The sequence below is a fragment of the Polypterus senegalus genome, chromosome 5, assembly GCF_016835505.1.
Source record: "Polypterus senegalus isolate Bchr_013 chromosome 5, ASM1683550v1, whole genome shotgun sequence".
Lineage (NCBI taxonomy): Eukaryota > Metazoa > Chordata > Cladistia > Polypteriformes > Polypteridae > Polypterus > Polypterus senegalus.
In genome coordinates, this window is record NC_053158.1 from 153,455,361 (window position 1) to 153,480,110 (window position 24,750).

Consider the following 24,750-nt stretch of genomic DNA (forward strand, 5'->3'; position numbering starts at 1 on the left):
CTTGCTCACTCATCTTTTTCTTGCATGATCATTTAGTTTTTGTGAATGGCTTGCTAAAGGCAGATTTTCATCTGTGCCATAGTTTTTCTATTTCCTAATTAGCTGGACTTCAACGGATATTCAGTGATCTGTGTATAACCTTTCAATGGAGTTGCTTGGAATGTTCTTTTGTCTTCATTGTCTAGGTTAATAACACAATACATGACAAGTTGGACCTTTCAGATACAGGTACACTTAAGCTACAATTCAGTGAACCCCCTTGAATACATATGCATTTTAATTATTTTGTGTTTTATTTACAATTAATTTAAAACAATTTGCAGAGATTAGTTTAAACTCTTTTATATAAATGTTTATTTTCTGTTTTCACTTTGACATTAAAGAGTCTTTTTTCATTGATCAGTGGATTCAATGTTGCATAATAATAACAGATAAAAACATCGAAGGAAATGATTTCTTTTTATAGGCACTGTATATTGTTATATTCTGCATCCTTCCTTTAAAACATCAAAAGTATAAACTATTTTCATGTAATCCGTATATTACCAAAACATATCTTTCATGTAGAAAGTTGTTATTAGTAGTAAACATCATATTTATTAAAGTGTAATGGTCTAAGTATTTTGCAAGTTTTTGTCGCTGTACTACTGTTTTAAAAATGATGTCTCTGCATACATGAATGAATGAGTAGACCTGTCCCTTTAAGTCCTTTTCCAGAGTGATGTACAGGTTTTCGATGAATCTTGACTGGTGTGGCTCTTTAAATTGACAGCAGAGAAGAGAAGCTGTGTCTTGTCTTGTTAAACCCTTTTATAGTAAGTGTGAAGCTGGCAGGCAGCAAGGAAATGCATTATGTCATTAAATTCCGAAAGGGAACTCCTGTTCTTTGATCCAGTTCTATCAATGGAATGGAGCAACTGTGCTTTTTGCAGAATATAAGATTCATTCAGAAGCTCATTTCCCTAATCTGTTACAAGCTTGGATCTTGGATTAGAATAAAAACATTCACTTTTTCTTTGGAACTTTTGTTGGCACAATTTAAAATTTCACGTAGAACATTTATATCATTCCTCCTGTATACATTATACAATCTGCTTCAAATCTGGACAGATTTTTTTACGTGTCACTGGTTTTCTGTTAGTGTCTGTGTTATATGCTTAATAATATATTTGTGTGGCAAGGGGGAGTTGCGAGTTGGGGACATTTATGTTTATACTGTACATCAGGTTACTAGGTTACGTAGGACACTGGACAGGAATGGAAAACTGATACTGTACATGCAGCCAAACAATATTCAACCTTATTTTAGAATTAACACTAGTACAGAGGTGGAGAATACAGTACATGTACAACTGTCTTAAAGGTAATGACTCTGTCAATACAAGTTTAGGATAACTGTAATGAATGAGTAGATCTACTATACATCTTTAAATGTTTTCCCAGAGTGGTGGTGCTTGTCTTGAAAGAATGAATGTGTGGATGTTTAAATCAAGAGTGGGAGCCAGGCAGGGAGACACAAAGTGTCTTGTCTTGTGAAACTCTTTCGACATGAGTGTGAGTAACTGCATTACGTTAGTTTAGTTCAAAAAGTGAACTCCTCCTGTTGGATCCAGCTGTTTCAGTGGGATGGAACAATTGTTTTTATACCGACAGTAAGGCTCATTCAGAAGCTATTTTTATTAAGCTGTTACTGACTTGGACATAACTGTAAAACAGTCACTTTTCTTTTGAAATCTGGTAAGCATAATTTCAGTATCTAATGGACTATTCATTTATGTCCTCCTTTATAAGTCACCCAGTCTGTTTCAGACATGAATCTAAATATTTTAAGTATCAATGGTTTTCTGTTAATGTTTATGCTATATGTTTAACATTGCATATTTTGGGAGGAAGGTATGTATAATTATTTATTGCATACATATTTATTTTTTTGTATAAATATATATTAGGATTAGTGATTTGATCCATTTATATACTTTTATTCATGTAATCGTTTTGATTTCTGAGTGATTCGGTGGAATTTGGTGACCTTGCTATTGGCTTTCTGACCATGACAAAAATAAATAAATCACAGACACCTTTTGGTGTTTTTGTGAATATTGGTCTGCCTAGTTATTTGGTGCATAAGAAGCTAACAAAAGCACAAGCCCTAAATAAAAAACCATACACATGATTAAGGGGAATTCCAGATTCTTAACTATAAAAATAAGGTGGCAATTTATAAAAAGGCTAGGTATTTATCCGGCTTGTAGCAGTCTGTAACAAACTTTAAATGTGACCTATGAAGCAAAAGAATGTTTACTATGATGTCATTCTTAATAAACTAATGACATACCTCAGTAATTATCTGAAGGTTAAAAAGATGAAAAGCAATTCTGATGAAGTATAACTAAGTTTATTATTAACTGGTTAAGACTATAACTGTGCTGTAATAAACTGCAAAGGAATTCATAATATGCCAAGCTTGTTATAATAGAAATGTTTGGATTACCTAAAAAATGAGTTTTAAAGCTTCACTAAACAACTAAAACAGAGAAAACATCTTTGTTTTGAGAATTTCATGTCTGTAACTTATTATGTGTACAGATTACCAGAATGTCCTAAATTATCAATTTATTTTCAGCCTGTCTTTTATACCAAAGAAAGTATGAACTGATATGTGGGGTTAGCCAAACAGGTCATTTTTATCAGTTTGAAACACATGTGTAGTTTAAGGTAGTCATTTTGAAATATTAACCTTTGCATACATAACTAAATTCACTCTCCTATGATAGGGGATTAAACTAAGAAAAATTCTTGAGCCTGAAACTTAGGTTCTTAAGTTTACAAAAGCTGCAATAACTTAAACAACATGAAAATGTATTTGTGCAAATCATCTACAGTATAGTATATACATAATATAAACAATGAGGACAGTTCAGCTGTAATACACATTTCAGTAAGCACATCCAAGGAGCATATTTCAATTGTGTTCTTTTGCTAAAAGATTTCTTGTGGGTCTGCACACCACGAGCCATGATAATTCACAGATTTACATTGTGGCTTCTGCCAGTGGTTAGCCATGAAACAACAACCAGAAAATAACTGCAAAATTAACAAATATGAACTTAGGTCAAGTGCATTATCAATCTCTAATTCACATTCCAATCCCCTGAATGAGTGTTTGAGTTATTGTGAATGATGCATAAGTGTTGTCATATTTTTTGGTTGCATATACAGTCTGACACCTTCTGGCTGTGTTTGTGTAAACTGGACAGAGAGCATGCATTTGATCCGTGTCATGCAGTAACAGAACCATTTTTCACTCCACTCGTATCATACAGCACGGGAGACCATATGAGATGGCAAGCACTAACAGTCAATACGATCGTGTGAGACAGGCACTAACATTCTGCTCTGTCATGTGCAAGCAACTTAACAAATATTACAAAAATATCTTTCACCATATCTTCAAATAGTGCCTATGTGCATTGGTGACTGTTTCAAAACATATAAGATGATGCACATATGCTAAATCTTCATCAGTACAACAGTGGACACTATACATACCTTCCCTATTGTGATTATAATAACATAATAGCATTTTTTGTTGCTAAAAACAGATTAACGATTTTGGCTCATTTTTCCAAGGCTAAACATAAAGCTAAGGAGATTAATACTCTGCCTACCTGTAACATTGTTATTTTAGAAATCAAAAAAATTCTGAGTTGTACTCCTGGAATTTAGAAAGTATACATTCTAATTAGTCCTTAATGCACTCTTCCAAAAAATAACTTGTGCATTCCTAGATAGATGACAAATATACATCCTAATTATTCCTTATTGCACGCTTTACAAGTATTAACATATATATTTCTGGATGAATGACATAACTAAAGGTAAACAGTTGTAAAAAGTGAAAAAATATGTATCAATGTATAAATAAATAAGTATAAATGGCAATCAAAAAAAAATCAGAACTAGACTGACTACATTTGTTTTTCCATTAAAAGCAAAAATGCTAAAGGATGTATTACAATACCTTTGCCACCTGATTAAAATATTTGCAAGAAGATAATACTTAAGCATTTAAACAGATCTGAATGAAATGTCTATGGTGATAATTGTTCTACTTTCATGTTACTTTCAACATTTTTCTAACTTTTTTGATACAGTGCTTCTCAATATACTTTTGCGATATGGATCAAAGTTTGTAACTTGCATTAACACCTTAATCAAATTGTATGTATTTTATTTGTGAAATAAGTGCACATATTAACATTTTAATATTAATTTTCATGAAAAGTATTTATTGTACAAAACAATTCTTTTCAAATCCAATTCAGATTAAATGTTTAAAAATGTGCCCCAAGCAATAATTGTTCAACTAGAAAGTTTTCATCTGCATGACAACATGAAACCAATCGGTGACAGAGGCATCCATATAGCCTCATTAAAAGGTTCCGCATAAGGAGCCAGCAACAAGCAAGGTTAAAGGAATTTCACAGGTAATTCCAGGAATGTTTTATAAAACAGTAGTTGAAGTAAAGCTGGTGCTAGAGGCAAAGCAACATTAGCATTCACTGGAATATTTACTATAATTAATACATTCTAATTTGGTATTATTATTTAGCTTTTAATTAATCATTTTAAAAAACAAATATTTTATTTCAGTCAGACAGTCATTATCCAACCCACTATATCCTAACACAGGGTCAGGGGGGTCTGCTGGAGCCAATCCCAGCCAGCACAGGGTGCAAGGCAGGAATAAATCCCAGGCAGGGCGCCAGCCCACTGCAGGACACACACACACACCAAACACACACTAGGGACAATTTAGAATCGCCAATGCTCTAAGAAAATTTAAATCTGATTAGATTTTGCCTTTGTAATTTTGACTGATATTTACAGAATGGGAAATTATGCTTGGTCCTGAAGCACTACAAGACATTTCTGAAAACTCATAAAAATTGATGATTTGTAAGAACAAAGAAATTACTATGACTCACCCAAATCACATAAATATAAGTGTACAATTAAAAGCAGTCTTACCCATGCTGACAGTCTTCATTGGGGCCTCTGATCTTTAAGTCTTTTAAGTTCAATACAGATTTGTGTACAACTGCAAAAGAAAGCAGATTAGCTGAAGAAACCTTTCACTTTTTGTGTATAAAGATTAAAAAGAGAATACTTCCACAGCAGAATACATTAGCTTCATATTGAAAGGTATAGTATAAACAATTGGGATGTGGTAGACACGAGAAATATTCTGCCTTTATCCATCACACTGTGAGCACACACAATGACACAACTTATATATAAAAACAAGCAAGACTAGTCACTTATACAATTCAGTTTCATCTCAAAATGTACTGTGCTTGGATGGGCAGCCTCTTAAAATAATCCTGTACATACTGCAATTAATGTACATTTTTATAAATATATACAGTATACATTAAAGTATGACAGCAGGTTACTATTAAAGTTTCCTATAACAGTGCTCACATTCAAGCTTTAACATCTTCAACACGCTTTAATTTTAAGTTAAGTTGAATGTTGTTTTTTTATCTGAGATGCATTTTAATTAAGAAACCTAGACTAGATTATCAATATAACATTAGCATTAAGGTCACTGCTCTCTTTACATGTAGGTATTATATAGCTCATTCTTTGTTTTCTGCATCAAAACAATATAACCTAATAAGGAAGCAGATGAAAGATTCACTACTACTGAAGCATGCATCATAACAGAAGTGTCGTCATCTTCTTTGAGGTAGTATGTTACACACAGAGCACAGACATTTTTTTTCAGTGAATATAACTGTGAAAACATTATTATAACAGTAACAAAAAGAATAGTGCTACATGTTACACAATAAAAGCACCACATAGTGTTTCCTCCTGTTTTCACTTAATTTTTAATGAAAAACCTGGTCTTAAGCTAGTTGCTTCATTACAGTTCTAGTGTATTAATTTGTTATTTCACTGGTACTGCCTTGATATTAATGTGTTCAACATTAGCAGTATTTTGTTAAAATTAATACAATTAAAACTTCACTGTTATATACTGTATATATGCACATTGGGGACAGCTTAAAGTCTCTGGTGGTGGTAATCCCTCACCGATGAACAGAGTGGCACTGTTTACTAACGCCTCTTTTCTTCCTCAGATAACTGACAACCTGACCACCTCTGAAGTCAAGTCCAGTGTCTGACCACCAGGACCCACCTCTTCCTGCCTGGCTTGCAATTAACCAGAACTGTTGCCATCTTGGGCAGTCTACTTTCAGACTTGCATCTAGGGAGAGGCCTCTATGGCTGATAAGCATTTTATTATTTTGAATTTACAATATATGGCATTGCCCCAAAACTTTATCCGTTTTTATCCTCTTTTATCATGTATAAAGACAGCTTGGCAGGTGGTTTACTGCTAATTTCCCCCGCTGTTAGTTGCGCACTTGCACTCAAGAGTAAACCAATGGCAAACTAGCACAACTGCTCTTAGACAGCATTTCAATGGGAAACAAGCACACTCACAACTTATCTTCTATAGCTCAGCTGCACACTTACCGAAAAATGGTCTTGTCACATGATGTTTTGAGCACTGAGTTCTCAACTTCCCTTTTGGTCTCTCCTTCTCTTCACTAGAGTGTATCTGTCCTGGCCAATGTTTCTCAGTCGCTAAACCCACTCAAGGAAGAAAATTTTGTATTACTATATTCTGTTAATCCGAAGAAAGGAGATAAAGAGGGACGATTGGCCTAGTCACTTCTCATATCTTGTGTGCTTACTCAATGAAGTAAAAGCTCCTATTTTGAATAAAGCCTTAAACCTGTTCCTGCCTGTTCAACAATAAGGTTATTTTCCTTGGAAACCAGGTCTCGCCTTCCTGTCTCTCATGCAACTCTGTGACCCAAGCTGGATAAGATACATACAGTATATGTATAAATATATACACACACCCAAACACACACACACATACAAATATATACTGCTCAAAAGAATTAAAGGAACACTTTTCAATCAGAGTATAGCATAAAGTCAATGAAACTTATGGGATATTAATCTGGTCAGTTACGTAGCAGAGGGGGTTGTTAATCAGTTTCAGCTGCTGTGGTGTTAATGAAATTAACAACAGATGCACTAGAGGGGCAACAATGAGATGACCCCCAAAACAGGAATGGTTTAACAGGTGGAGGCCACTGACATTTTTCCCTCCTCATCTTTTCTGACTGTTTCTTCACTAGTTTTGCATTTGGCTACAGTCAGTGTCACTACTGGTAGCATGAGGCGATACCTGGACCCTACAGAGGTTGCGCAGGTAGTCCAACTTCTCCAGGATGGCACATCAATACGTGTCATTGCCAGAAGGTTTGCTGTGTCTCCCTGCACAGTCTCAAGAGCATGGAGGAGATTCTAGGAGACAAGCAGTTACTCTAGGAGAGCTGGAGAGGGCCATAGAAGGTCCATAACCCATCAGCAGGACCAGTATCTGCTCCTTTGGGCAAGGAGGAACAGGATGAGCACTGCCAGAGCCCTACAAAATGACCTCCAGCAGGCCACTGGTGTGAATGTCTCTGACCAAACAACCAGAAAGACTTCATGAGGGTGACCCAAGGGCCCCATGTCCTCTAATGGGCCCTGAGCTCACTGCCCAGCAGCATGCAGCTCGATTGGCATTCGCCATAGAATACCAGAATTAGCAGATGCACCACTGGTGCCCTGTGCTTTTTACAGATGAGAGCAGGTTCACCCTGAGCACGTGACAGAAGTGAAAGGGTCTGGAGAAGCCATGGAGAACATTATGCTGCCTGTAACATCATTCAGCATGAGCAGTTTGGTGGTGGGTTAATGATTGTCTGGGGAGGCATATCCATGGAGGGTCACACAGACCGCTACAGGCTTGACAAAGGCACCTTGGCTGCCATTAGGTATCAGGATGAAATCCTTGGACCCATTGTCAGACCCTATGCTGGTACAGTGGCTCCTGGTGCACGACAATTCCTGGCCTCATGTGGTGAGAGTATGCAGGCAGTTCCTGGAGGATGAAGGAATTGATACCATTGACTGGCCACCACACTTTCCTGACCTAAATCCAATAGAACACCTCTGGGACATTATGTTTTGGTCCATCCAATGCCACCAGGTTGCACCTCAGACTGTCCAGGAGTCTGAGTGATGCCCTGGTCCAGATCTGGGAGGAGATCCCCCACAACACCATCTATCATCTCATTAGAAGTATGCACCGATGTTGTCAGGCATGTATACAAGAACACAGGGGCCATACAAAGTGCTGCGTACAATTTTGAGTTGCTGCAATTAAATTTTGGCAAAATGGACTAGCCTGCCACATAATTTTTTCACTCTGATTTTTGGGGCGTCTTTGAATTCAGGGCTCTGTAGGTTGATCATTTTCATTTCCATCAAACGATGTGGCATCCTTTCGTTCCTAACACATTACCCAGTCTATATCAGTATAGATATCCAGGAGGATTTCTTTTTCCCATTGAGATCTGATGTGTTTTCAAAGTGTTCCTTTAATTTTTTTGAGCAGTTTTATGTTAAATCTGATGACTGCAACAAATTCTGAAAAAAGTTGGGACAGTTGAGAGTTTACAACTGTGCAACTTCTCCATTTCTTTTAATAACTTATTAGGCGTTTAGGCACTGAAGACACACGTTGGTTAAATTTAGTAAACAGAATTATCCTCCATAAATGCATTATGCAGGTCTTTAGCTGCACAACTGTTTGTAGCCTTCATTGCCCTATTTTTTGCTTTATAATATGCCACAAATTCTCATTTGGGGACAGGTTAGGAATGCAGGCAGGCTTACCTACTACACACACTCTCTGCTTACACAGACATGCACTGGTAATCCTGGCAGAGTGTGGTTTGGCTATGCCCTGCTGGAAAAAAGCAGGTGCATCCCTAGAAAAAACAGCATTTGCAAAATGTGTACATATCTTTCTGCATTAATGGTGCCCTCACAGATGTGCAAGTTACCCATGCCATGGGCACTGTCATGCCACCATACTATGACAGACACTGGTTTTTGAACATGATGCTGATAACAATGTGGATGGTTCTTTCCCCTGCTGCTTTCCCAAAAACTATGTGAAATACTGACTTGGCAGACCACAAAACATAATTCCACTGTCCTATTATTCATTTTAGATGAGACCAAGCCTAAAAAGTATTTGGCACTTCTGGACAGTGTTGATTTATGGTGTCTGCATTGCATAGTAAAGCATGGTGTCCATTACAGACAAATAACAGTTTTTAAGACAGTGACATCTGAGGGATTGGAAATCATGCTCATCATTAGCCAGCAGCCATACCACATGCCAGAACAGGTACTCCACCTGAAGCTAAGGATGTTCAGGTCCAGCTGGTAGATGGATTGGGAGAACATCCAGGAAAACCTTGGGTTGCTGCTAGAAGCAGTGTTGGTGATTCCAGCAGGGGGCACTTACCCTGTGTTCTGGGTATAAATCCTAATGCCATAGTACAGTGATGGGGCCAGTGTGCTTCGGATGAAATGTAAAACCAAGGTCCTGACTCTCCATGGTCATAAAAGATCCATAGGCATCTTGCGAAATGAGAAGGATATATCTTGATGTCCAGGCTAAACTGCCCATTACAGCCTGATCATTCTGGGGTCCTAATCATTCCTTATTTCTAATTGGCTTACTGTCTTTCTCACTTCTTCATCACCTAAAAAGTAATGTGTGGTGAGCGTACTGGTGCAAAATGGCTTCTTTTGCATCATCCACATGGATGCTGCACATTGGTAATGGTTGAAGTGGCTCTCCCTCTCTATATAAATCACTTTGAGGGTTTTAAAAAGCGCTATATAAATACAATGTCTTCTTCTTCAATCAGAAATGTTTTTCAGGCTTGTCCATTATATACCAAAATTTGACTGCATTCCTTGAATCGTTTATTTATATTATGCACTGTAGAGAGTGAAATGCCCCAAATCCTACAAATATGTCATTAGGGAACATTGTTCTCAAAGTGCTGTATTATTCACTGAACTATCTGTTGGTAAACTGGAGAGCCACAGCCCATCTTTGCTCTTGAATGACTAGGCCTTTTCTGGAAATTCCTTATACAATATTACCAGTATATGATTGCCTGTTTCACATCACCTTGTTAGTTCAATTTGCCACATCATTTTTAGTCCTAAACTACCTGTCTCAACTATTTTGGAACATGTTGCAATTATGAATTTCAGAATAAATGCGTATCATCAAAAAACAATATAGTTGATTAGGAAAACCATGAAATACCTTATGTTTATGCTATTTTTGTTTGATTACAAGTGAGTAAATTTACAAATCATTCCTTTTTGTTTTTAATAGCATTTTCCAATATTTTTTGGAATTGAGGTCACACATATTTGCATTTGGATTGAAAAAAACAAAAAGCACATCAAAACATCAACTGTCACAAAGCCATAGTAATACAGGCACATTTAGCCTAAAAATCAGTTCAACATGTTGTTTTTCACTGACATGTTGCGGCATGGTTAGTGCTTTCCTTTTGTTTTAGTTGAAGTGAGCCTAGTTCTTATCCAGTTCATTTATTATTTTATTCTGTGTATTCTGAAAGGAGGTCAACTCAGTAGCACTGATATGTCATGACAGCAACATCCTAATTTTGAATCCCACAGGCAACTGAAATCATTGTGAAGTCTGCATGTTCTCCCCACATTTGTGGAGGGCTTCCTCTGGGTATTTATCTCATACACCCAAAGGTAGGTTAACTGACCATTCCAGATTAAACCCAATTGTTGTTTTTTGTTGTTTTTATTTTGCAACCATCAAGTTAACAACAGAATTTTGGCTTTTTTTTGTTTTATTTCAGCTTTAACTGTGACACAAAGCCCATCTGAAGTTGGTTCTCAGTTTTATTGTACTTATTAGAAGACAGCTGATATTTAGGAGCATGTCTGAATATGTGTAGAGCATCAGTTTATATTATTTACAGCTGGTACATGAAGGAACCAGTGTAACACAGGATTGTATATTGTCAAGGTGATCTGAAAACCAGGTGTCAGCTTCAATGTGGGTTGCGTTTGGTTGGTTCACACAAATTAGAACAGGGAAACTGCTTGGCCTGCTACTGCAGTGAAATCCACTGTCTCAGATGATGAGAAAAGATGAGATATTGACAGAATTTGTTTCAACATGTTGTGCACTGCATTGCACAGCTTTATTCTATTTGTTGCTTTGAAATACAGTATATGTACAAGATTCAAAAATTAAAGTGTCATTGATGAGCTGTGCATAGACAGAAAAAATTGATATACACTTTCAGCCAAAACATTGCTAATGCTGCAAAATCACTATTATTGCTCGAAATGACTGCTTTATAATTTATTATATACATATGACTTTAAAAGTCTGATTTTCAGCAGCTATTACTCCAGTGTCCTAATGGTAAACTCTCATACATCATCCATAATTAATTACAGTTAAATTACAACTGGTTATCAGAAAAAAAACATTTGTGATTGTGTTATCATATCTGAGAACGTTTTTTCTGTTCAAGTAAAGCAAGTAAATTGGCTCTCCTGGGGTTGCAAGGTACTGGCAATTCAGTTCAGTTCTCGGTTCAAAAACAGCCAAAACAAATCAGCTTTATCAAAAAAACATGTCAGTCTATTGTTATGTGAAATGATTATGTGTGAAAGACTGTCAGGAAACTAAAGATTTCATACAAAGGTGTTTACTGCTATCTCAAGAAAAGAGGGCAAGTGGGATTTAACAACAAAAAAAACTGAAAAGCCCAGTTGCACAACAGCACAAGAGTATAAGTACAGTACATCACAGTATGTAGTTTGAGAAACTGGTGTCTTACAGGTCCACAGCAAACACCAGTACAACTGCAACAGTGAAATGACTCTGGGGTTCTGGCCCGAAAAGCTGAGTAACAAAGAAAAGCCCATATTAGAAACTGGGACAAAATGATAAAATGCACAGCACCATTAACATGCACAGACATAATAATTGATGTATGGTTGCTGCAGACATGCTTTTGTGTGATAAGCAAGAATATGGGCAGCAGAATTTAGTATCTACATACCATAACCATTAGACAGTATCATACTTGAATGTACGATAAACAGGAAAGACTTTACTAGGCAGAATAAGGGATATGTGAATGGATTAAGAATACGTCTGATAGGAGTCTAGTTCATATATTTTAATGAGAATTTTTTTTAACATTTTATTGATTTTATTAAAATCAAATAACATTCCATAGAAGCAAGTCGAGTTTCACAAAAGTAGGTTCAAATGAGAAATGAATCCATTGATTAAGTTAAAATTTCTTTCCATGTATACACAAAGTAAAATGAAATCTTTATTTGCGTGTCTCAAAAAATTTAATTGACACAAGTATACCATAAGCAACATACAATACAATACCTCAGATTAAATACGTGAGACAATGCATAAATAGTAAACACACATCAGATGTGTGACAGAACATATCTGTGTATCAATAATATTCTGAGTGGATTTCACCTCCCTCTATAGCTCTTTACAGCCATGACCTGAGCAGGTACCACACTAGGATGTAGTTCGCACAGTGATAAAGGGCTCTACTGTACTGTCAGCCTTGCAGACCACAAATGCAGTCATTGTGGAAGACATTATGCACCAAATATCCTAGAATCTATGACTGATGTGCCGAAAGCTTTACTGTGTTTGACAACACTTTTAAAAGACTGCTCAGGCTGAAAAACATGACTACATAGAGATTATGAAAAATAGCAATGACAAGCCAAAGAATGGTACCCATTTAAATGAAAGCAGGTATATAAACTGCTCAAAAAAATTAAAGGAACACTTTGAAAACACATCAGATCTCAATGGGAAAAAGAAATCCTCCTGGATATCTATACTGATATAGACTGGGTAATGTGTTAGGAACGAAAGGATGCCACATCGTTTGATGGAAATGAAAATGATCAACCTACAGAGCCTTGAATTCAAAGACGCCCCAAAAATCAGAGTAAAAAATTATGTGGCAGGCTAGTCCATTTTGCCAAAATTTAATTGCAGCAACTCAAAATTGTACGCAGCACTTTGTATGGCCCCTGTGTTCTTGTATACATGCCTGACAACATCGGTGCATGCTTCTAATGAGATGACAGATGGTGTTGTGGGGGATCTCCTCCCAGATCTGGGCCAGGGCATCACTGAGCTCCTGTACAGTCTGAGGTGCAACCTGGTGGCATTGGATGGACCAAAACATAATGTCCCAGAGGTGTTCTATTGGATTTAGGTCAGGAAAGTGTGGTGGCCAGTCAATGGTATCAATTCCTTCATCCTCCAGGAACTGCCTGCATACTCTCACCACATGAGGCCAGGAATTGTCGTGCACCAGGAGCCACTGTACCAGCATAGGGTCTGACAATGGGTCCAAGGATTTCATCCTGATACCTAATGGCAGCCAAGGTGCCTTTGTCAAGCCTGTAGCGGTCTGTGTGACCCTCCATGGATATGCCTCCCCAGACAATCATTAACCCACCACCAAACTGCTCATGCTGAATGATGTTACAGGCAGCATAATGTTCTCCATGGCTTCTCCAGACCCTTTCACTTCTGTCACGTGCTCAGGGTGAACCTGCTCTCATCTGTAAAAGCACAGGGCACCAGTGGTGCATCTGCCAATTCTGGTATTCTATGGCGAATGCCAATCGAGCTGCATGCTGCTGGGCAGTGAGCTCAGGGCCCATTAGAGGACATGGGGCCCTTGGGTCACCCTCATGAAGTCTTTCTGGTTGTTTGGTCAGAGACATTCACACCAGTGGCCTGCTGGAGGTCATTTTGTAGGGCTCTGGCAGTGCTCATCCTGTTCCTCCTTGCCCAAAGGAGCAGATACTGGTCCTGCTGATGGGTTATGGACCTTCTATGGCCCTCTCCAGCTCTCCTAGAGTAACTGCTTGTCTCCTAGAATCTCCTCCATGCCCTTGAGACTGTGCAGGGAGACACAGCAAACCTTCTGGCAATGACACGTATTGATGTGCCATCCTGGAGAAGTTGGACTACCTGTGCAACCTCTGTAGGGTCCAGGTATCACCTCATGCTACCAGTAGTGACACTGACTGTAGCCAAATGCAAAACTAGTGAAGAAACAGTCAGAAAAGATGAGGAGGGAAAAATGTCAGTGGCCTCCACCTGTTAAACCATTCCTGTTTTGGGGGTCATCTCATTGTTGCCCTGCCCCTCTAGTGCATCTGTTGTTAATTTCATTAACACCACAGCAGCTGAAACTGATTAACAACCCCCTCTGCTACGTAACTGACCAGATTAATATCCCATAAGTTTCATTGACTTTATGCTATACTCTGATTAAAAAGTGTTCCTTTAATTCTTTTGAGCAGTATATATATATATATATACTGTAATGGATGGCCGGCCATTTATCCCGGCCAATACCCCCAAGCCGCCAGGTGGAGCCCTCCTTGCAGCGTGGAGTTCCCCAGAAGACCTGCAGGGCATCATGGACATTGGAGTTTTTATGCAAAGCCCTGCTGGATGCCGTGGGGGCCACAGGAGGGAGCTGCAGGGGGGACCGAGGGCTTCTTCGTGCCCTGTGACCCGGAGGTTCGTCACAGGAAAAGCGACGGACTTCCGGGTTGAAGAAAGGGACTATTTACCCTGACCCGGAAGGAAAAAGAACTTGTGGACTATTGGGCAGAAACACTTCCGGGTCAGGAGGTATAAAAGGACTATGGGAACTCCCAGACAACGAGCTGAGCTGGGTGGAAGGGTGGCAACGCGTCTGGGAGCTGGAGGACTTGTTTATTATTGTAGTTTATTGTAATTTAATGAGTATTGTGGTGGAGAGTGTGCTTTGTGCACTGTGGCGACAAAATAAAGTCAACTTGAGGACTTTTACCTGGTGTCTGGAGTCGTGGACAGGGGTTCAAGGGAGCGAGGGCGCCCCCTATCGTTCACAATATACATATATATATTTGCAGCTGGAGAGCCACAAAGGGAGAAAATGAATCACGTATCATAAAGTAGTTTTTATTCCTGAGCTTTCAGCCCCTGCCAGCGACCTTCATCAGAGGATAATGCGTAGACTTACAAGAATCAAAGGCAATATACAGTATAGAAGAAAACTCGTAGGTAGGGGGGCTAAGTCAGTGTGATTAGGAGGGGGGGTACCCCCCCATGTAATTTCTGCCTTTGATTCTTGTAAGTCTAAGCATTATCCTCTGATTGAAGTCCCTAGCAGGGACTGGAAGCTCGGGAATAAAAACTACTTTATGATACCAGGAATAAAAACTACTTTATGATACGTGATTAATTTTCTCCCTTTGTGGATCTACAGCTGCAAATATGCAAACTGTATCACAGACCTTCTCATCCATATATATATATATAAATATACACATACAGTGGTACCTCGGTATACGTCTGGTTTGGAATAAGTCCAATTCGGTATATGTCCTGTTTGGACACGAAAAATTTTGCTTGGTATACGACCTTTATTTGGAATATGACTCGCGTGCTAACCTTGTTTACCTCTCTCCAGACAAAGCCAAGACTGCCCTCGAGCGTCAGTGCGCCAGTTGCTAGCATTCAGTGAACAACACGCGCTATAACTCTCTGTGAACTTTCACGTGTGTGGTATAGCGGGTCCACAGCTCCTGTCAAAGGCAAGCTTTAAAATAAATAATCACTCGTGGCTTGGTGGGGGGAGTGGTGGTTATGTGGCTGAAGGTTGTCAGGGCGATTCGCGATGTGGCCGTTTCTCACCAAAGTGCATAGGTGAGAGACCATCCGCATTCGTGATTGTTCCTGGGGCTGCTTATCTTAATAAATAGAAGCGCAAGTCGGCTAGAAGGGGAGGAAAAAGAAAGAACGGACAGGAGGTTGAGAGAGAGTGAGAGAGAGAGAGAGAGAGAGAGCGCTAAGTAGCTGAAGTAGGCAGAGTTAAGGTCAGCTGCAAGTAGGACGACTCCCCTGTTGGGAAGCAAGGGGTCCGCCAGGTAAAAAGGCACCGGGCTTCTTCTTGTATTTTGTTTTTGTTTTCTTTTTAAAGAATGCTTCCTGCTGTATTTTAACCTCGTAGACTTTTTCTACTGTTTTTAACCTCCACGTTTCACTTCTGATTTTATGGATTATTTATTGGAACTTTGGAGACTGCACTTTAATTTGAACACCTTGTTTTGTTAATTGTTTTAATAAAGCACTTTGCACTTTTTCACCATCCCCTTGCTTTGTTATTACTGATGAGCTTAGCAGTGAGGCATAATACCAACAGTGTAGGGTTCAAGGGCTCCCCGACAGCAGATGCGAGCATACAGTAAACCCGCATTGTCACAACGTGATTTTGTGTTTTTTTCATGTAAATTTGAATTGATTGTTGAAAAGTATGAAGGTGGCATGCGAATCCGGGACATGACTGTTGCATACCGTTTGCAGAGAACGATGGTACCTACGATTGTGAAAAACGGATGTTATTAAAAAGTAAAGTGAGGTAAAATTTTCATTTATTTTATCTAATTGCCTTTGTATTTATGTATTTTAGTATTAAGCAGTGTTTAAATTATTTTATACAACCCCATCAATGTATAATATGCCAATAGCAATAGGATTTTTTTTCATGGAAACGGATTAATCATTTTCCCATTATTTCTTATGGGAAAAATTAGTTTGGTATACGTTCTGCTTGGTATAAGTCCAAGGACCTGGAACGGATTAAGGACGTATACTGAGGTTCCACTGTATATACAGTATATACACACACATACACTTATGTTAGGTTATGAGTAACTGTGCTACTTTGAACTAGTTAATTTCTAATATTTTCCTCTCCTTGCTAGCAAAAAAAAGTTCTAATCTTCCTGTCAAACAAAGAGCAATGCTTATTTATTCCCACAATTCCTTTTGTTAGAAGCAGGATCAGTAACCCCTGGACTGCTAGAGCATTTGTGTTGGCCGGATACAAAAAGGAAAGAACAACATGAAGAAGAAAAGTAAATCAAAGGTTAGTGAGCATTCCCAGTTTTGATCCTTACTCTTTGTCCATGTCAGTGACACTCTGTCATTCATTAAGTACAGGAACTTAAAAAAAAATTAGGAAGAAACAGGGAAAGTATGGGAAGATCTGGGAGCAGTTTGCCCATGGAAATGTCAAAATTCTGAGGGCAGTGCCTTTGGCTTGAGGTTTTAGTCCAACTGGATTTAGGGGCAATCTATGGACAGCCTTTTCAGCTTGGACAAAGGGGTCAGCCAGCACTCTACCACGAAGTGTTGGAAAACATTACACATATCCAGAAGGAGAGCACACAGGACAGGAAGAAGGACTTCCATGCAGATCTGAGGTGGCTCTCGCAACCTAGGGACTGAGATACCAAGAGAGTAAAGGAATAATGGAATCTTTATAATGGTACTGTGGACATGTTTAAGTAAGACATTAAAACTCACGAAGGGAGCACCCACCAACTTGGTATGTGAAACATGCATCATGAATTTGGCTGATGAACAAACAAACAAACAAATAAATATTAAAAATGTACATAAATTGACAGAGACTTCCACTGGGAACCAACATGCATAATAACATTAATAAAGAAAGGAGCATTAAAGAAATTATACCCGAGGAGGAGAAGGGATTGGGTGAATTGGATGGTTACTGGCCACCACAACCCCCATTTACCACCTTAATGCCAGAGCAATCACTAAGCCCCTCATATCAAAGCACAAGCTGCAGATGCAAACGGCGAGGATGAGGCTCTGATGAAGTCCTCAACCTTCCACAGGCTTAAAGAGTAAGGAGAAAGGATGCTTAGGTCAGGATGTTCCCATTATGGTCTTTCACTGGACAGAATGGCATGGCAGATGCCTACAAAATGTAGAGTGTAACTCAGGCTAAGGATATCCACTGGTATCCAGAAAGTTGCCGGCTCAAATCCCCGTTACTGCCAAAGGAGATCCTACTCAGCTGGGCCCTTGAGCAAAGCCTTTAAACCTGCAATTGCTCCAGGGGCGAAGTACAATGGCTGACCCTACGCTTTGACCCCAAGGGGTATGTGAAAACTAGCAGGTTCCTAATACAATAAAGAACAAAAAATAAATAAATAAATGCACGATCCTCTATCACCCTTGAAATAATCATGATGAATTCTACATGAAGATTTGCTTGTTTATTTCTTATCATAAAATGGAAGTAAAGATATGAATATCTATATTAAGGCAGTTTTAAGTAAATACACTTGGTCATAGATTAAATGTGAATTGTAACATTTGTCAGTCATAGGTAATCTGGACAGCCACACAGTCTGGAGTCTGGGGGAGAGAGAATTGATGAAATATAAAAAAGTATTAAGGATCAGATTCTTTGGGAAGTCCATTCTATCAAGTTCAGCGGCACTTCAACGGAGAGCAAATACACAGATGAGCATATTGATAAAATTTTGAAACCCATTTTGGTATAATGGATAAAAATGTTATGCAGAAGAAACACGTGTTTTTTAAATGGTTGTGAAACCAAACATTTCATAACGTTTTGGATAAAAAGAGTGGCATATAAGGAAGAAAAGATAAAAGCTGGAGTTGCTCATTGCTGGAACTGTGCAGAAAAGGTGAAATGTTCTGAAAAATTATCATTGACTGAACTGCAATTTAATCACGGGAATGAACATTGACCAGAGCATCTGTTAAGGAGAGAAAGATACGGTTTCAGCTATGGGAGTATGGATGAAAATCAATGCAGCTGTCATTCATGTTTTTTATTTAGGTGTGGTCAGTCTAGCTACTGTAGGAGAGAGCATCTTTTGCAGATCCCCATGGGTACTGCTATCTCCTCCCATTAACTCTCAACAAGACCTTATCTCAGTTCTTTGTTTCAGTCTAGGAAAATGCAAGTTCCTTATGACAAGAATAAGCTCTTCAAACATTTTTAAAGCCACTGTCATTGTTTTCTGTATGTGAACCTACAGTATTGTCTGCCATAAATGGAAAATCTATACCTGTCTTAGTGGGCTCATCCAACTGCACACATGGGTCTTCTGACTCTCTCTTAATACCAGTTTAACATTTCTCTATTATGGTAACTGCCCTGGAAGGTGCTCCTTCTGTTATACTTGAAACCTGAAAAATGCCTTTGAAGCTAAGACTCTTATCTGCTCACCATGCATTCCTTATTCTCTCTAACAAACAGTCCTATTAACTTGTTGGGAAGGGATTTTTTCCATTGATGCCCAGATAGAGTGTTTCTTGAAGTGCCCAAAGGCATCGCATCCAAAGTGCATCAGTTCCTTGCTATGTCTCAAGAGTTTTTTTTTTCATGTATAGGCCAAATGTTATTGATTAACTTTCTTGAAGTCTTCAATGTGCCTCTTATCATTGCTTTTCTCTTGACATGTGCAATGCTCACTTCGGAGCTGTGCACTCAGTTTACAATAACAAAGATCTCCTCAATCATCTTAAGACATAAAAGCACTAACAAAAATTTAATTCAGTGAGAAAGTAAAACATTTAATGACCACTGAATCACTGTTTCATTATGTTCACATTCAATCATCAGCCTGAATGAATCAAAAAAGAACGCTGTATCTCTACAAGCCTAAACAAAAATTATGATTAAAAGGCTCACAGGATTATCATAATTCCTGTGAAGACTTTTAGTCATACCATTTTTACCACACCTGATTCCAACAATCAGATTTAGCAAAATATTCTTACTCTCTGTACTTGTAACATACAGTATATGTAAATATTGTAAATATACATTTTGTGAAACAACAGAATGTGCTTTGCATTTCCTTTACTGGCATTTCATTAAATATTTTATTCATTCCTTTTTTGAACAGGTTTGTCCAACATAATGTCACGTTTGCATAGTCCATAAAATACTCGCAATGATCAACTATACATTTGTTGAAAAGAAGTGCTACAATCCACAAACATGTCTTTGTTTGTTTTGATTTTATTTTTTTAGTGCCAATAAACTGCTCTATTCAGCAGTCAATAGGAAAAATTGTCAGAGATCCTCTAAAATGCAGCCAGAAAAGCTTGCAGAAAATTTCCAAAAAGTGAGCCAGAAGCCTCGTCACTAGTGAAAACAACTGTTAAACTAACAAAGCTGGAACAACGAAAGGGGACATGGCAGGCATTTTCCACTGCTGTGATAATACTTGGCACTTATGACAACAACATCATTTAACAATGTCACAAAAGAAATATGTAAAACAAAACAAAAGCCTCTTTCCTTTTTACCAAATGTTTTGTTTCCTTTACTCATCTGACATGAAAAGAGAGCTTCATATAATTGTGAACTAAAGTATCTAACATAGACTAAAAGTAGAATAGTAGCTCAACCTATTGCATCTTTTCAGAAAACCCCTAATACAGGCATTTCAGATTTTGACTTCATATTCTTTTGGAGAAATGTCTATGCATAATGCAACAGTACTCCACACTGTTAAAGAAAGGTTGGGTACCATGACCCACTTAAAGCACTTTTTATATCTTTAGCATATGTGGACATATCTGATCCTCACTACAATGCTAACAATGCAGTATATTAATGTGACCTCTGTGGTGGGTTGGCACCCTGCCCAGGATTGGTCCCTGCCTTGTGCCCTGTGTTGGCTGAGATTGGCTCCAGCAGAACCCCGTGACCCTGTGTTCGGATTCAGCGGGTTGAATAATGGATGGATGGATAACTTAAAACCTAACTTCTAAACACTTGTCTTTTAATTAATTATTCAACAAAAATTAACAAAAGTGGCAATTCATGGGTCAGAAAAAATTAATGGAAATATGCTTAATCCTGTGGTGAGGTAAGTTAGAGATCTGTGGCAGTACAGGATTTTATTATAAATACAGTGCACTAGGCTGGATGGGTGTAAGTGCACACCAATGGAATGTTAAATTGGGAAACTGGCTAATCACACATTCACTTGCAAATGTGGTCAGCTTAGCCAGTTTACTCACTGACAGTCTGCGAGTCATTAAGCAAAACACCTGCACCCATGGAGCATAAAGGAGCCTGAGTAAGAGAGAGAGAGATAGTGAAAATAAAAGGTGAAGAATGGGGGAGTGATCACTGGTGTGAAAGAGTCAGGAAGATGGAAAGGGCAGTATCAGTATAACTGAACATTTTGTTAAGGCGTCAGACCAAATGTTGTAATCTCGTCTGCTGAGTAGTGAAGTAGGTAAGACAAAGGGAAGCCATCAGAGCCGACTGAAGGAAGGAGGTAAAAGACACAGCAGCATCCATTAAATGGGCAAGATGCTACTGGGAATTGTAGCTGTCAAGCAACCTCTTATTGGATTGGGATACAGTGCGCTGTGTCATGAGAGGTGCATGGTGCAGCAGCATCCAGTGAAGGGCTAGGTGCCTTAGAAGCTGCATGCAGTCACATTTCAGGTCTATGTGGTGGAAGAGGAGCATGACAGGGTTTGCTGTTGCGGACAGAAATGGCATAGAAAGAACAGAAAAGGTTTCTCACCACCTGCTTGTACTTTAATGTATTTATTTGGGTATATTTATTTATTAAATTTATATCACACAAAAATGTTTTTATGGTTTATTAATTTAATGAAGCATGTGCAATGCACTTACTCATTTGGACACTAACTGTTTTGAATAAAATGCACAAAGTACTTTTGTACCAACCACTGTTGTTTGTGTCCTCATTGCCCAAGCCATCCTGGTTATGACTATTAATGTCTGGGTTCAAGGATAAGATGCCAATACTCAACAACAATTTTCATATTAAACAGTCATACATAATTAGAATTAATGTTTGGAAGCTCTTTGACAATTACTGATGCCAATGCCATAAGTGCCAAACTACACAATAAATACATTTCAAAACAAGGAAAAGTTTGGGTTAGAAAATGTGGGTGTTTGTTTCCTTTATTGCTATATTCTAGATGTGGTTTTATGCTAAGTATTATAAATATAAAGTGCAAAAGATTTATCTTGCATTTAAACATTCAATAATTAAATAAAACACAACTGCTGTTCCATGCAGAGCTAGTTTCTGCCTTACACTCCAGGATAAATTCTGACCCTCCTGACCCTAAACTGGGCAAAGCAGATATAGAATGTAATCAGATGAAGACAATATTATATAAACGTAGCCTAAATCCTAAGGGTACTACTCATTTCAAAACTTAAAATGCTACATAGACTTTAATATCATAGAACACAAGCTCCTTGAATGAAGCAATGTACTTAAGCTGATTCAGAAAAAAAAAATCCAAGTATTTTAGTCAATGATGCATCACATGAACAAACATGAAAACTGAAGCATAAGCAAAAAGGAGTCATGGGATTACATGCCAGAGCTTTCAATGCTGCTGCAAAAATGTATGACAGTGAAAAAGTAAAATGAGAATAGAAGAGTTGTAGCAGGGAATTGTGTCACATAAACAGGTACAATACTTTCAAGCTTTGATCCCATATTGCCAACCTCCCACATTGCTTTGAACCTACTCACTACAACATTTTACTTTATGTCAGAAGATAAAAGCACAAGACAGATCTTTGAATAAAATATACATTATTGCTCATCAGTATAAAAAAAGACAGCAGACCATCAGCAGTTTAGTTAGCCTATATAACCTAACAGATATGTTGAAGCTACAAGGAAATAAAATGATCCAAAAGGCTAACACACTCAAGAGTTGCTTGGCATCTTCTTCTTGAAGGCAGAGTGAGGATGGGCACACTCTCTGAGCTCAGATTAATTTGGTTGTAGTATCTGGAACTGAGGTTACCGAGGTGGTTAAAAAACTCCTTGCTGGCAGGGCCCTGGGGGTGGATGGGATACGCCCAGAGTTCCTCAAGGCTCTGGATGTTGTAGGACTGTCTTGGTTGACACATCTCTGCAACATCGCATGGACATCGTGGACAGTGCCTCTGGATTGGCAACTGGGGTGGTGGTCCCCCTCTTTAAGAAGGGCGACCGGAGGGTGTGTTTCAACTACAGAGGGATCACACTCCTTAGCCTCCCTGGAAAAGTCTATTCGGGGGTTCTGGAGAGGAGGGTCCGTTGGATAGTCAAACCTCGGATTCAGGAGGAACAGTGTGGTTTTCATCCTGATCGCGGAACAGTGGACCAGCTCTACACCCTTAGCAGGGTCCTGGAGGGTGCATGGGAGTTTGCCCAACCAGTCTACATGTGTTTTGTGGACTTGGAAAAGGCGTTCGACCATGTCCCTCGGGGAATCATGTGGGGGGTGCTCCGGGAGTATGGGGTACCAGACCCCCAGATAAGGGCTGTTCGGCCCCTGTACAACCGGTGTCAGAGCTTGGTCCGCATTGCCGGCAGTAAGTCAAACCCGTTTCCAGTGAGAGATGGACTCCGCCAGGGCTGTCCTTTGTCACCAATTCTGTTCATAACTTTTATGGATAGAATTTCTAGAAGCAGCCAGGGTGTTGAGAGGGTCTGGTTTGTTGGACTCAGGATTGGGTCACTGCTTTGTGCAGATGATGTTGTCCTGTTTGCTTCATCAGGCCTTGGTCTTCAGCTCTCTCTGAATCGGTTCACAGCTGAGTGTGAAGTGGCTGGGATGGGAATCAGCATCTCCAAATCCAAGACCGTGGTCCTCAGCCGGAAAACGGTGGAGTGCCCTCTCAGGGTTGGGAGCAAGATCCTGCCCCAAGTGGAGGAGTTCAAGTATCTCGGGGTCTTGTTCACAAGTGAGGAAAGAATGGAGTGTGAGATCGACAGGCAGATCGGTGCGGCGTCCTCAGTGATGCGGGCTCTGCATCGGTCTGTCGTGGTGAAAAAGGAGCTGAGCTATAAGGCAAAGCTCTCAATTTACCAGTTGATCTACATTCCTACCCTCACCTATGGTCATGAGCTATGGGTAGTGACCGAAAGAACGAGATCGTGAATACAAGCGGTTGAAATGAGTTTCATCCGCAGGGTGTATGGCCTTTCCCTTAAAGATAGGGTGAGAAGCTCAGTCATTCAGGAGGGGCTCAGAGTAGAGGAGTCAGATGAGGTGGCTAGGGCATCTGATCAGGATGCCTCCCTGACGAGATGTTCCAGGCACGTCCAACCGGGAGGAGGCCACGGGGAAGACCCAGGACACGCTGGAGGGACTATGTCTCCCAGCTGGCCTGGGAATGCCTCGGGATTCCACCGCAAGAGCTAGAAGAAGTGGCCGGGGAGAGGGAAGTCTGGGCATCTCTGCTCAAGCTGCTGCCCCCGCGACCCGACTTTGGATAAGTGGAAGAGGACGGATGGATGGATGTAGTATATTAAGGATTAGCTTATTTCTGCAATTAATTTTAACTTGATGAAACAGGACTACTTTTTGTTTTAAAAGATGAAGATTTGTGTTAATGTTACTCTCCTTTCTAGATGTGTAAAACCCTGAGTATTAGTGTTATTGAGGCCATGGTCAAAACTATGTCAGTATGTTGTACCATACCTATACATTAAGGAAATATATTAATAAACTGTTCTGGTTAAATGTTTTTCCTAGTAGGAACTGGAAACAGGTGTATTACAAGCTTGATACAAACTTAACTTCTCATTTCTCAAATTATAGCTTCATACTAAGGGCCGGTTTATACTTAATGCTCAGAACGCGTCCCAGCGTTCATTTGACACATCCTATGAGCAAGTCCTTACAAATTAACGTGACAAGTGCATGTGTTGCAGTACCAGCAAAATTTTGGGTTGTGGGGGTTAACAATTTAATCAAGTTGGAATTTGACTTCTGAGTCTCAAATTACTATCTACATGTCACATAAAGCTGCTTTGCAGATC

At 39.1% G+C, this 24,750-nt stretch overlaps 1 protein-coding gene across 1 annotated transcript in view; it reads right to left on the reverse strand.

The window, feature by feature from the left end:
• map3k22 (mitogen-activated protein kinase kinase kinase 22) overlaps positions 1 to 24,750 on the reverse strand; it is a 176,587-nt gene that overhangs the window by 110,823 nt on the left and 41,014 nt on the right. Inside the window, exon 2 of the mRNA XM_039753517.1 lies at positions 5,032 to 5,101. Within this exon, the coding sequence (XP_039609451.1) occupies positions 5,032 to 5,050 (19 nt within the window). The 5' untranslated portion in view covers positions 5,051 to 5,101. The remainder of the gene's footprint in view (positions 1 to 5,031; positions 5,102 to 24,750) is intronic.